Below are 14,659 nucleotides of genomic sequence, written 5' to 3'. Positions count from 1 at the left end.
TGCGGAGGAAATTTCCGAGGTAATTTCTATGCCGTGGTATATAATACGGAATCTCATTGTCGGCCACCGAGAGACAGACTCGTGCCTGATTATTCCCGGCATGACTGAGAGGAGAGAAGAGGAGAGGAGAGCGCCTAACGCGACGAGGCCAAACGGTATAAAGCCACTGCCTGGCTCTCGAGGAGTCTCGTTACGCAACTTGACGGGTGAACGACTGTACAAGAATTGACCCAAGTTTATTGCTGATGTAAGTCCGATGCGAAGGAGGTTCTTCAGAATTCACGAGACACGCGAAATACGCGGAAGCGCAGAAAAATACTCAAGTATAAGGTACCAATGGATCACCTCCTTGTATCCGTGCCGAGTTTCTTGTGCACAGAGATAATAATCTACCAGACACGAAGTTGACGCCGCAGTTTCGTTCCTACCGAGAACCTTTTCATAGTAGGTATACATGTAACATGGGTGGCCAAACTTTCAATCATGGCTATTAATTAATTAAGCCAGTCGATCGTGACAAGGCAAAGAAAAATCCACGACTCTGTCAATAAATATTTCATTCAATGCAAAATAGTTTTGCTCAAGTTGGCCATCCTTGGTATATAACTGACAGACTGCATATTCGTGAATGCGATTGCGTTAGCAGTTGAAAAATCGGGATATTCATCTCCGTATAATGTTCCCTGCAACCGTGAATTTCGATTTCTCTCACGATGCTTGACGTGGAGGGGAAAAAAAAAAACAACAAAAAACCGTAATGGAATAAAATGAATTTGGATTCAGAACGCATCTCCGAGTTTCTTCGAGAAGTCGACGGCCCTCGGATTAATCCGAGAAGCGACTGCAAGCATCGATCTCATCCGCTCTGTTCTTTATATATAGAGAAAAAGTAAAATGTGTCGAGGTTATAAATTTATTTACGTATGTATCTACGTAGTGGTTATATCGTTGCGTTGTTCTCCGTTCTCGCGATACGCGTCATTCCGCGAAATTATCACGACCAAAAACCACTTCGCTCTGCGGTTCACTCTCTAATTCCGTATATAATGATGATCACCGTGCGGTTTAATTGCCAATTGAGGAAACCGGGTACTGGATCCGAGAGCTAACGGAGGACTGCAACAGCCCCGGGGATTAACGAACCACGTTGCCACAGCGAGATGTTGATTTGCATAGAGAGTAGAAGAGGATTGCCGGACATACCTAGGTAGTTACGCTTCGAATCGAGTTTTTGACACTTTTCTCCCGCACGTATAAGGTAGTAAGTAGGTATATACACCTGCAATAACTTGCCCTGTGACAATATTCTTCCCATTAATACTTCGGAGGCAAAAAATTGGCGGTCATCGTTATTCGGCCGTTTTTTTTTTTTTTTTGCTCATTACCGATGGAAAAGTCCAAGCAAGTGTCTCGAAATAAGCTCTTAATAAAAAAACTCACGTCCAGTTAATTGCAACTGTGACCTGTCATCTCGATAATTCCAGTGTTTACACAAAAGAAAGAAAGAAAAAACAAATGAAATTATTTTTTTTATCCCCTGTCCAAAAGATGACTCGCAGCTTCGTTTTCTGGCTGCGAATTGTTATGAGCATAAAGCGATTTTCACCTGCCTGCACGTGGAGCGAGTCTGGCCGGCACCTGTTCCCCCCTTTCCCGCCGCCGACGCCGTCTCCGCCGTTCGAAAAGAGGTCTCGGGATCATCGGGAGGAAGAATCGACTGTGACAAGGACAGCTGTGGCCCTCCATACCTACCTACACCTTCTCCGACGGGTCGCAAGCTCTTTGAAAACCCGGACCTCCACACCCCTCGTCGGATGGCTCGTTTCTCGGGCTTTAAACTCGGGGTGGTTGCCCTCTGGAGCCTCCGGGGTTTCTTTTTTATACCCTTTTTATAATCCGCCTGCGTTCGACGTCACGGGATTTAAGCGGTGTTTTACCGGCAGGTGCGCGACGCGTGCTGATCATCTCGCATCTTGCTAACTCCTCGTATCGAGTTACGAGCTGTAGTATATCCATCAAGTTCAATTGGATGCTCACTTAGCTTGGATTTCACGTCCTTGAAATCAAAGAGCGAGAGCAACGATCGCATCAAGGGGATAGATATGAGGAAAGCGATTTACCCGAGAGAAGAATAGAAAATAAGAACTCATCTCGACTCATCACTTTCCAGTTTCTTAAAGCAGGTTTTTAGCTATGAGAAAAATACATATGTATATAGATGTACAACATATAAAATTGAAACGGTGGAAACATTCATTTTGATCGGAAATTCAAAGTCGATCTCATTATACAAAATTCCAGAAGGGATCGTACGAGGATTCGAAAAAATACGATCCAAGCATTTTTCTTATTCGTTCGACTATTTATTGGAAACAAGAAGTAATCTTAAAAATTCAAGTCGTACGATCCACACTTTCTTTTCACATTTTCACAGACCAGGCGGTGTCAGAAGCGACAGGTGGTGAGACGGGAAAAATACAACAGAAGTGGAAGGGCGCCAGGGTGGGAGTAAATAGGTAAGGGACGAGAGAAATCCGATCGAATTTCTTCCACAATGGGAAGAGAGGGGAGTATTTGTGTAGGAGTAGTGAGTAGACGTGGGCGTATAATGTTTACAGCTTTGGAGGGTATATTACCGGAAAGCGGGATAACTGTGTTAACAGTACTCGTGGACTCGTAATAAGCATTCGTGCCGGTGTTGCGTGATGAGCCGGGATTACCGATCGAACCTTTGATTACGCAAGGATTCGGAAAATGAATTGTATAGGTATGTTGTAGGTGTACAACAGGAACGCGCGTTATTTAATCGCCGTCGATCCGCAAGTCTGCAACTGTATACGGTTAGAAAAAAAATTTCCCAACAAGTTGGCACAATATTTTCGTATTAATTGAACAATTTTTAAATATATTATTAACTGAAAGAAGCAGACAAGTAGAAATTAAAAATCAAATGCTGATATGTCAATTTAAATGTTAAAATTACAAACAATTGTGTCATATTTACGATACAGAAATCTAACGAATAACACAAATATAAAGTGGATCTGTTGGGACATCATGTTTTTAGTTAAATTTTTCTAACATTGTACCGTCTATCGAGTGGCAAAAGGGGCGGTTCGATTTTGGCTAAGCCTTGTTGATCCCTGATGTTCTGTGAAGTTCATGTGCCATCTTGTGTCTAACCTACAGCATACCTTACAACAGTTAGGTCTAGGTATCCGCTGATGGTTGGTCCACGTCATAGACAACCCAGGCCACGCTCGATTGACGTTCGAAAATAGATAATTTCGATAATATCCGAACGCTTGGAGTGATCGTGAGACGACGAGGGACGCCGAATACTGTCACTTTCATTCCAGCATTTACACACACACACACACACACAAATACACACAGGCAGACGAGAAATAATCTTTCATTCTACGCGTCCTGGGATTGAAAGGCACCGCTGATCCTACTCCCGTTTCTCTCTATCCTTTTTCCTTTCTTTTTTCGGTTACTTCTTTCAACAGCAGACCCCGAGACGCTTTTGTCGTGATAATCCGGCGCGAGGAATTCCGGGAACGGTCCAAGGATGAGGCTGGAACACGAGGAGGAAAGAGGCGAAAAAGTCTGATTGTGAGCCACGCGCCGCGGCAGCGCGTCGAATTAAAGCGGTCAATGCCGCTGAGAATTGTCCGGTATGGTTGCCGACAATAGAGGGAAGAGGAGAAGAAGGAGGAGGAGGAGGAGGAGGGAATTTGGAAGTCAAGGTTACGGCCACGCATGAGCACCGATCGCCGAATCCGGGTGAATGCATGCAGAGGCCAGGTACGTGAAGCTGTGAATATAAAGATCGTTCGTCGGCTGGTGTAACGGATTTTAAACATGCAGGAGTAGAGTACCAGGATGATCAGGATGAGAGTTGGTACGCCTCTCGGTTGGAACCCAGAGGAGCTTCCAGGGTCACCATGGCGACGCCCTCGACGGTATTGAAAAGACGCGTGCCGAGAATTCTGCCCTGGCAAGAACCAGCGTCGTCGGCGAGATTCTTCTGGACGAAGGAAAAACGAATATAAAAATATAGAAACCAGAAACCGTTAACGATTCCAAGAAGCACTCACTCCCGATGACGACGAGACTCGCTCGTCTTGTTTATCACCATCCGTCAGATTTCTTCGGCTATACAACTTCATACGTGTTCCAGCTTTACTATCTTTTTCTTATGACGTTCTAGACGGTGGTCCATCAGGATTTTATATGCCACCCGGCAGGTTTATTTGTCAGTTCGCATCAAAGAGTCACGCTGCGTCTCAAGCATCGCCCAAATGGTTATCATCCCCCTATTTTAAACATTCATAGCCAGATATTCATACGCCAATAGCTTTGCACTGATTCGAAAAACGATTCACCATCTTTGACTATTGTGCTCCGTTATATCGAGCTTGTATTTTATCAGAATAACCTGAGACTGGAAAAGCCAAGCTTCACAATAATACAGGCCTCATGTTGAAAGAGATCTTGAAGGTGAGATTCGCCTTTGAAAATTCGTTCCAGGTAGCAATTTTAAGTTAATTTCTAACTGGCCATACATACAAAAAGGTTACATAAAGGATACCTCAGGTATTAGGTATATTAAAAGCTATAAATTGCTTGAAAGATCATTTTATAAAAGATGTAGAATAGCTGGAAGAGACGGTAAGCTTTCAATTAAGCAGTTTAATCCTAGCCACGTGCCACGAAAGTTTTTAACTGTCCGCACAAAAGGGCGTGAAAGAAAAGTTTAAATTAGATTGAGTTGCCCGGTTATCGGCACGCTCAAATTTACATTTATCAACTCGGTACTGAAGGATTTGAAAAATGATGAAAATTTATTTAAACCTACGCCCACACCTCTCGAAATATATCAGGCACTGAAATTGACCAGCAAAATGGATGTGGAAGATTTAAGAGTATTTAATCCAGCAGGTTCAATCCGCCATTATACATACTAGAAACCGCGAGTTGCCCTAGATCAGCAACGCCGTTGGTCTAATAAAGGAGGTACGACCTTCTATGTCCTACGTGGGTTCTGTACTTCTGTCACTGAAGTAATGATAAAAAAAATGGGTCAGTGGCGACTCGTCGATGACCTTGCTACCCATAGACAAGTGTGATTTTTGAGCAAGTCTTCCTTTTCTTATAACTTATTTAACGATTTCACATAAAGTATTACGAGGGATTTAACGTTTGGAACATGAACTTCCTGAGGTGAAATGGTCTGACCGACCCCTTCGAAGTGCTGGAGTAACAATCGTTATTATCGTGAGAACTTTTTGACTGGCAATCAGCCTCGATTGTAACGAGCAGGACATACAGGTTACTGGAGACTACGACAGGAAGCTTGCTGCAGATTTTATCTATATTATAAAGATGGCGGCTATTCGGTCTGTAGCATAAGATGATTCGGTGCAGAGTAAGAAGATTGTTGAGTGGCGGTGCGAATAGGGTTGTGAAACTTGTGAGTAAATTTTCTTGACTGAAGAGGGGAATGAGCAGAGGTACATAACCTAGACGGGCACTCAACGTTTACCGTTCGTTTGTATGAAACGAGGTAATAAATTCCGTGGGTGGTTCAGGTGTGCCCAGTGTTCGCTGTAGTCTAGCTTGCCTGTTAGCTAGGAAACTTTGTGTCCAACGATCGTAACGCAGGCGATCGTAAAGTTTCGTATAAGCGCATGTTGGTCGTTACAATCGGTCGTTGGGTGTTCGGTTTAGCAACAACGAAGCCGCGATACAGCACAACTCGAGCCAGCTACTCTCCACTCTTCGGCTGTTGCACAGTCGTCGGCTGTCGTATAATATATATATATATATATATATTGCAAAGTCGTAATCGATTATCTAATCGAACCCCGTGCGTTCGTTCGTTTAATAATTTGCGACGGTCAGTTGCGTCGAGGGTATCTCGTGAGTATAGATGGAGAGAAACTCGCTGAGGAAATTGCAAAGTGGTTGTACGAAGTGCTGGTTGCTTCTCCGGTGCACACAAGTACCTTCGCCGCATCGGTGAATGTTGAAATCGACTCTAGAATGGCTGGCGAATTCATTACCCAAACGTTACGTCTAGTCTCTTTGGTCGCCCATCCGACTTCCGTCAACAACCAAGAGGACTCGGTAACGCTCGAACAGTTTCCGAAGAGCTCCTCTTCTCGTCGTCCAGGTCGAAGTTAGTTCAAGACGATATTGGCCGATGATGGTCCAGGGGAAGGTGGTCAACGAGGATAACCAATTAAACAGGTTCGGAGAAAGGTTCCCGAGATATATCGACGTAAGGTGAACGTGACACACGTCGAGTCGGCCTTACAACAATTAGATCCATTCGGGCATTCGAGAACGGCGAATTATACGTGTTTCGCATCAAACGCGGTTCGTCGGACGCGGCTGACAAGCCCATTTCAGAAGTTCGTATCAGAGTTTCCTCTCGGTTGCCCTAACGGGGCGGGAAAAACAAAGGACAGCTAGAGAAGAGCGGTGATTAGAGCTCGATGATGACTTCCAGCCGGCTAATTCCTGTCCGGATTATCTATCTACCGAACGGCGAATTCTACTCTGCTTCAAAACTATTCCCAACGGTACCCGTAGATAAATGATACATATATATATATATACATATTAATATACCATATGAGTGGCGAATCCGAGGAAATTCTGCACATTAACTGTATGAACATGAACCCTTCGCGAAACATTCCAGTTTATCATTTTACGATCCGTAAATTCCCACAAAGATCTTTCCTCCAAATTGGAAGGATACACATGTAGCGTAAACCATCCACCTGGTTGGGGTATTCGTGGAAAAAAAATCTGTCAAAAATGTGACGTTGATTTATTAACAAGCGGACGGCAGTATCTCCTGAGGCGATTTCTTTATCCACTGCGAAATGAAATTAAAGGATGCTTTATATTTCAGCTTCTCTCCCTATCTCAATATACTTCTCAACTCCTTATACTTTTGTGCGTTCTGAAAGCACCCCATGGAGTTGGAAGTTTCGAGAAATCCTGAGATCGCGTGCCGGTTGAGTTTACCGGAAGCAGCCACACGGAAAGACGAAGAGGCTGAAAGTGCTCCGCGTCTTATGCACGACCCAACGGCTACGACGAGGTTAGGCGATACCCCAAGATTGGTAAATCGACTTGTGCACGAACTTCTCGGTTGAAAACAACACGTGCACCTGTCTCCCGGTGCATTGAAAGCAGCATTCGTATACCTACCATCGGCATTACACTTGCCGCAGCTATAATGCAATTCAGAACTATAGCTTAGGAGTGCGTTCGTGCGATGAAACGCAAATTGATCAACCAAGTGTAAAAGGGAATTACGTTTGGTCGTTTGCCACGTTCGTTTCACAAGGCTAGAATAATATTCTCTTGGCTGTGGGCGAGATGGATTGATTTAACTTAACCCGTGTAAATATACGATTTCTGGAAGTGGATATGGTATGTATAGTATATAATATATATACACATACACAGATATATCCCAGTTCACGAAATATCCAAATCTAAGATATACACGACGATATGAACGCCCGAGAAGTAGGGCACTGGTGTTTGCTCTCAAGTCAAGGTGGTACAAAGCTGTCGGTTTCGTCCGTCGAGTTTATGACTTTTCAAATATTTTCAAAGCGAGTGCTTTGCGAGAGGAAAGCAGAGCAAGTGTGACGCGACTGTACGATTAACAGCATATATGCAGGTATTCCAAGTTGTGTTTAACGAACTTCCAGACGTCTCAAGCCCCGACCCTTTCAGATAGGTCTTTCAGACCATTCCGAGGTCTTTCGACTTTCGTTTGGTATCTCAATTCCACACGAGGCGTTGAAATAGATCGTTAGCGAGTATTTTTTCATTTCCAATAAAAAAACCACTCGGTAATAGCGAGGCATGGGACAACTTTTGTACACCGAGAGGGCAGTGCAGTTACCCCACAGCTTCGTTCCCGCTGTTACTTCTATTTTCGCATTCGCAGCGGTGTGTGTGTTTGGAGTATTCTCAAGTCTTCGAGAATGCCGGCTGCTGCATACTCAAGTCAACGAACGAAGGAATTATAGAGGGAGAAATGGAGGAGCAAAGATTAAGCGACTTCCACGGAGGACAAAGACTCGCTATTTCCTTCCATTTTCCTTACGTTTTCTACTATTTTCTTCTACCCTGCTGATCTGTCGACTGACTCAGCGTCGATTGCGTTCCTATATATATATATATATATATATATATATATATACCCCTACACGAACACACGTTGCTTAAACCTTCTTCCAACATTTTTTTCCTTCGCTCCACTTTCTTTAGCGTCTTCCTCCCATTTTCATCTCCTTATTCTTCATCCGTTTCTATCTCTTCCCTCCACATTTCGCAGCCACTTCGGCGCCCTGACGTCCCTCCTCCCCCAGAGAACTGGCAATTTCACCCGGCTAGCCGAATCGCTGAGTTATACTGCGTCCTCTTCTCCTCCCCCTACAGCCCCTCAGCTACATCCCTCGATTCATCGCTCGCAGGAAATTGTATGATTTCCTCGAAACACGCGAGCTCGCCTTTAGAGCTCAACACTTTTTTTTTTTTTCGATCAAAATTCACGCCTCCACCAAACGTCGGATGCTAAATGTATCAAGTGGCTGAAGAAAATCAGTTCTCGCATTAATTTCCACCATTACCACCCCCTTTCTCCGGAAGAAAACTATTAGGTACCACCTTGTTGTCCACCACGTTGACCCCGTCTTAATTTTGCACTTGGCAATACACGGATGAAGGTATGCTGCTGTACATCATACAAATATGGGTATGGTAAAAGTGAAACGAAGGTTAACACACCGCGAGTCACAAACGAACAACCATAGTCGAGCATAAGAGCAGAGAGGATTATTATCTTTTGTTTCGCGAACCGGTTGGCAGTTCCTCGAATCGTTTGTTACCTCGGGTTCCTTAAGCGACTCCTTTTGCTTTCTCCGGACGGCTTCTTTCGCCGTCTTACTCTCGACGCGAGTACTTTTCTTTCTTTTTTTTTTCTTTTTCTTGTTTAGTCTTATTTCTCATTTTACACAACTCTACCTCGGGGCCCGAAGCCACAACTCCGCGCCAGTTCCGCTGCTTTCGTTCGGATAATTCCTTTTCGTTTGCTGCGGTATTCGTCGTCGTTTTGCGGTCGTTCAATTCCGCGCTGGCCTGCTGCACCAGTGTGTGAACACACCGCAATCTCCTGAATGAATAACGTGTCTTACATACATGCGATCGTGTATATCGAACACGCGTAGACACGCAACGGTATGGATACACGGTATAAGGCACGAGGAGGGAGAACCTAAATTAGGTGTCGTCCAAACGAGGTTCAATCCAAGGTTCAAGCGAGGTATTAAAATTACGGCAAATTGATCGCCGTCGTCGTGCCGTTCGCAAAACGGTTGAAACGGACTTTATTTTAACCGCGGTGGGGCGAAGGAATTAGGAGATCGTTTTAGCCTGATTGACGATTGTGCCTATCGGAAATCTCTCCAATTCCCAATCTATGATCGGCAATTAAACCGCCAGATAAGAGACTTCATTCAAACTATAACGATTAATGGGTTACATGACATGTAATGCAGGCATGCAAAAGGTTCTAGAGCTGCTCGCAGAACATTGTCTGAGAATGACATTTTACCCAAGGAGTCCTTTAAAATCACGAAAATTTATACGCTAGGCATTTGATGAAACTTACCTTTTTCGAGATGCTGTGGATTCGGAGGCGGACTTTCTGATCTGGTAGGCGGTTGAAGGTGAGCAGTGATTCCAGGACGTCCCCGGGGTCTACGGCCAACTCGTGGCTAAAACACCCAAGAATAGATGAAATCGTTAGTAACTGAAGATACAACGTCGGCTGAAGGATTGCGAGGGAAAAAAAGGATGGAAGGAAATCGTAGAGCTTGCAGGTACGTGAAGAATCCTCGAGTGAATTAGAGTGGCTGAAGATAAGTGATTCGACGATGAATAAGAACTACAGACATGTCTCGTTATTGAAGTGACGGGAGAAGCTTATGACATCGTAGATATGACACGTCGTATATGACACGATTGCCATGGGAACGCCGAGGTATAAATCTGCGTATCGATCGCTCCGATTGTCGGGGTTTTGCCTGGCTATTTATATATCCGGCTTGAAAACCCACGACCGACCGAGAGCTGTAGGAGCTAAAGTGCGCTAAAAGTTGCTCCAGCAACAGCCGGATGACGGTTTTGGTCGATGGTTTCAGTTTGTGTTTTTGTTCCCGAGGTTCGAAAAGCTTCCAACGCAATGTGAACGGCCAGCGCTTCGGTGAAAAAGGTGGAGAGTCAAAGAATAGAAGAAAAAAAAAGAAAGAAAAAAGAACAGTGCAGTGCGATGCATGGAAGCAGGACTAGGCGACAAAGAGAAACGCTATTTCATCCCGCGGAGAGTGTACGAGATACGGGAAGGCACTTGGAGAGAACTGTGCGAGAAATATGTACCTACATTTACTCCACTTCGTAACTTTTGCTTCTTCTTCTTCTTCTTATTTATTCTCTTTCTTCTCTGTACGGAAATAATAATCGGTGGCTGATTCGCGAAGACAACGTCCAACGTATACCGGATACGTTTTTGAAGTGGTCCATATTTCCTCCATCCCTCCCCTTGCACTTTCCTAGACCTCTTTCTTCACTTCAGCCCGATGCCTTTTCGTCGGTGCTCGTAAAGCGGACAAACGAAGGAACGACGTAAAAAAAGAAACGAACCAACAAACGAGCGGGCGAGTGCTTTGTTTTTGCGCTTCTTTTCAGACCCAGGGCATTTATTACCGTGCTTAATCGCGACCCCGTTCCAAGTTGTTCCTACAGGTTCCCATTTGACCCCGGAGGTGGTGGACGGCTAGACTCTGCAAAAGAACAGCGTCCATTCACCGGTTCTTTGCCGCAAGTCCAAAGTTCCAAAGACCCGGTCGTTCCGCACGAGGAGAAATAAGGGGGGCGGGGAGGAGGAGGAGGATAGGAGCGGATCGTTGAGCCGTTAGCAGGTAATCACCAACGCGTTTTACCCGACTGCCGGGCAAACGACGTGGACCATGGAACGATGGATAGTCCGCGTAGTGGGTAAAAAATTTTCATCCTGTATTACAAGAGAGTAAAATATCGCGAGGAGATAGCTCCAGCTGTTTTTGTTACTGTAGTCAAAGTAGGCGGGATACGTGACACCTCGTTTGTGCCTCGGAAGAAAAGTCAATGATTGATTTTTCAAAGAATGTGAGAGATTTTTCTGTACAGAGAATATACAAGAGGCTGCTCGACCGTGGTAAAGGGAAGATTTATCTCTGGTTCATCATCCCTTGACGACGACGTCGATGACAAATTGTCTATGTAGTGTTCAGGGTGAATTAAAAAAAAAAAAATCGCGAACCACCTTCCCTATACGTAATAAATTTGATATATATATATGTTCACAGCGTTATACATATATGCGAACATTTGACTTGTAATGCGATTCAAGTATGCGCATAGATAGCCCGAGTCGGGGAATCGATAATCGGTCGGACGTGATTGTGAGAATATGCAACGTGGGTTCGGTTTGCTGCTGCTACTGCTGCTGCAGGGTTTTAGTACACCGCTCGAAGGGATCGAAATGAGTCAAGATAAAGGAGATTAGTGGATATTAACAAATTACGAAGGAGAGACAGGAATTTCCAATCCGCTTGCAAGTAGTGAAATTTACTAACATCATGGCTTGAATCCCGAGACAAGACCGAGTCTAAAGTAATTATAAGTGCAATTTGAAATACGTCCGATACAATACTCGTCTGAAGAGGTTTAAAATTTTTGCATCAATAAGTCACCTACATACAACAATCGCAAAGCTCACCTAGGTTTTGCATGTCCTATGAATATATTCATAGAATGTAGATTGACGGGTATACCTACATATTATGAACTTACGTAAGCAGGTATAAGATAGGTGCTGTATTACAAGTTACATCCATCCATATGCGCATGTATGTATGTATGTATGTATGTATGTATGTATGTATGTAATAGTGAGAAACGGCTCGGATTCTATAATAAAATATGCATTGATGCCAGCATCGGAATACCTACTCTACTCGAGGACTAAAGAGACACACGACAGCTGCTGCCACGTCGCTGTCGTCATTGGCGAGATATACCCAGCATGGGCCGACGCGACGGACGATTCCAACGCTGCTGTTGACTGGCTGACTGGCTGCTATGCGGCGATTATACACGAAATGACACGGAGGAGCCGGAGGTTAGCAGCTCGTTGACATTATGCGGGCTTCGATCCCATTATGCGGCGAAGGACCGGGAGACGATGCAAATGTCAGAGAGACGAGGATGAACACCGGCATGCGATCAATTTCCATATCTCTCCTCCGGACGATAAATATACATCTACAGATACACACACACACACACACACACACAGACACGTGAATATCTAAAGTACCACCAATGTTATACGGAGTACTAGTTCCCACACGTGATCGTTATAGATTGTATAAAAATTAGCATCGATGTGCAGGGGAACGGTAGGAATTGAATCGCGCCGTGATTGTCAGGACGAAAGTACAACATACTCGTTTGAATTACCGGTAATTTGATCATCGTCGTAATAATCATCGTCATACGTATAGAGATCACCGAGAATACACCCAACTCGTGTCACGCTGCGTGACAGTTATGATAAGTATGATTATACCCAAATTAGATAGAGATTGAGATACAGAACTATCACGTATGAAGTAGGTCACGCGGAAGGTGCTTGTGACGATAAATCAAGGAGCAAAGAAATAAAATTCCGCACGTACGTATAGGTATACGTGTTGCGAGATTTTTATCCAACATTATGTTTCTCTTCCTCCTTCGTTGCCATAACTACCTTTATCTATTATTATTATTACTATCATTATTGCTATTATTATTATTATTATTATCATTACCAGCGCGGCGAGGAGAATCGTGTTCACCTTATTTGCATGCTAACGAGCAGTTTCTCAGTTGATCGTTTGTACATTTCTACCGAAGAATAGGGATAAAATAAGCACTCACTGACTTAATTTCACAAGGAACGGTTCGACTGTATATCTGATATAATCCTACCGTCTCACATTCGCAGAGCAGCGGCGAAGAAATAAAAGAAGATTAAAAAAAGAAAAAAAAGGAACAATTCTCGAGGGATTTTATCTTGACGCGAACTTGATGCATGGCAGAGATTTCGTTCAAGGTCAATGCGTTTCGCATTACATCTCGGTGTATTTCGTTTCCTCTTTATTTCCAGTTCACCCACCACTGTAGGTAAAATTTAATCTGTAAATAAGTTGGAAACAAGTGCTAATAGTTGGTTCCTAACCACATCCACAGCCATGTACGGTAGATAAGATAAAACGCACCTGCTACTTCTCTATTGCATATATCTTCTCGCAGAGAATTTTTTTCAACGATTTTGAAATCACCGACAGATAGTCAAATCCTACGACAAATATTATCTCTGTCGTATCTTTCCATTCCACGTTCGAAGGCTGGATGCTGTTGCATATATCTGAACGCGGGAAGCTCGTCTGTTCCAAACTACTGTCGGAAATGAAACCTGGCCGAAACTAGTTATACCGGTACGTTACACATGCCTACCCGACATACACTGCGGTTCGGATTGGAGTGGCTGTAATAATAGCACGACTAATGCTCTTTGACCAAAGAGTGACGATCCCCCCTTGATTTTGCAATTTGGATTGGATTTTATTGGCAGAAATTCGACATTAAAAAATAAATTATCGTTGACTTACAAGAACGGCGTGGGATTGATTGGATGATATTTGTAGTGAGAAACAAACAGAGTTTGAAACAACGGCTAGCTTCCAGCAGATAATAAAGCTGTTTGTAGATAAAACAGGCAAGTGGGTATAAGTCGTGCGTATATTTGAAAAAAAAAAAAACAAGGATGTTGAGGCGTGATTGAGTGAGTGAAAGACGGGCGGGAAGTGGGTTCCACTTGTATTTATAGAACGCGTAATAGCGGCGGCGGAAATTCGTCCGTATAAGTGGTTAATTAATAGTCAAGCCCCGAAAGTATAATAACTGTTGTGTATATATAATATATATATATATATATATATACAAGATAAAATGGGTAAGTATATGCTGCCTTGCTTAACACAGCGGTCACGGTCGTTCAATGACGCACTTGTCCTCGACATTTTTTTTTTTTTTCTTCTTTTAGTCGGCAAAAAACGAAGGCCGAATCTTTGTTCGCCGGAACAAGATTAAAAGAACAATGAAAATTCTCACCGATAACGCGAATTCTCGACTCATGCAATATGGCGTCTAGACTCGCGTATGTAATTAGGGAGACCCACGCGGCTGATATAAAAGTGAGGCGGCGAATGAAGGAAAGAAAAACTGCGCTTTTTATCTTTATTATATATATATATATATATATACAGGTAAGATTTACAGACCTACGATTAAACTGCGCAAATTATACACCTTGGCAGAAATTTATCAAGCGCACACTAAACATCACACTCTTTGCGGCTCGTCGACGTCCTTCTGTTGACGATAACAACGTAAGCTTTGCATGGAAAGCATTGCGATCCGTGCAGAAACACACAATTTGCTGCTACTTTGCCAAGGTGGGAAATAAAGAATT

General features: G+C 43.7%; 1 protein-coding gene across 4 annotated transcripts in view; it reads right to left on the bottom strand.

Annotated features, from left to right (window-relative positions):
• The window catches only part of LOC124413111 (probable JmjC domain-containing histone demethylation protein 2C), a 223,803-nt gene that overhangs the window by 121,011 nt on the left and 88,133 nt on the right, over positions 1 to 14,659 (bottom strand). For all 4 annotated transcript variants that reach the window (XM_046893479.1, XM_046893481.1, XM_046893480.1 and 1 more), the window contains one exon: positions 9,713 to 9,818. In XM_046893479.1, the coding sequence (XP_046749435.1) occupies positions 9,713 to 9,818 (106 nt within the window). The remainder of the gene's footprint in view (positions 1 to 9,712; positions 9,819 to 14,659) is intronic.

Source organism: Diprion similis, chromosome 12 (genome assembly GCF_021155765.1).
Source record: "Diprion similis isolate iyDipSimi1 chromosome 12, iyDipSimi1.1, whole genome shotgun sequence".
Lineage (NCBI taxonomy): Eukaryota > Metazoa > Arthropoda > Insecta > Hymenoptera > Diprionidae > Diprion > Diprion similis.
The sequence above is the reverse complement of the archived record's forward strand: the minus strand, read 5'-3'. Positions and strand labels throughout refer to the sequence as shown.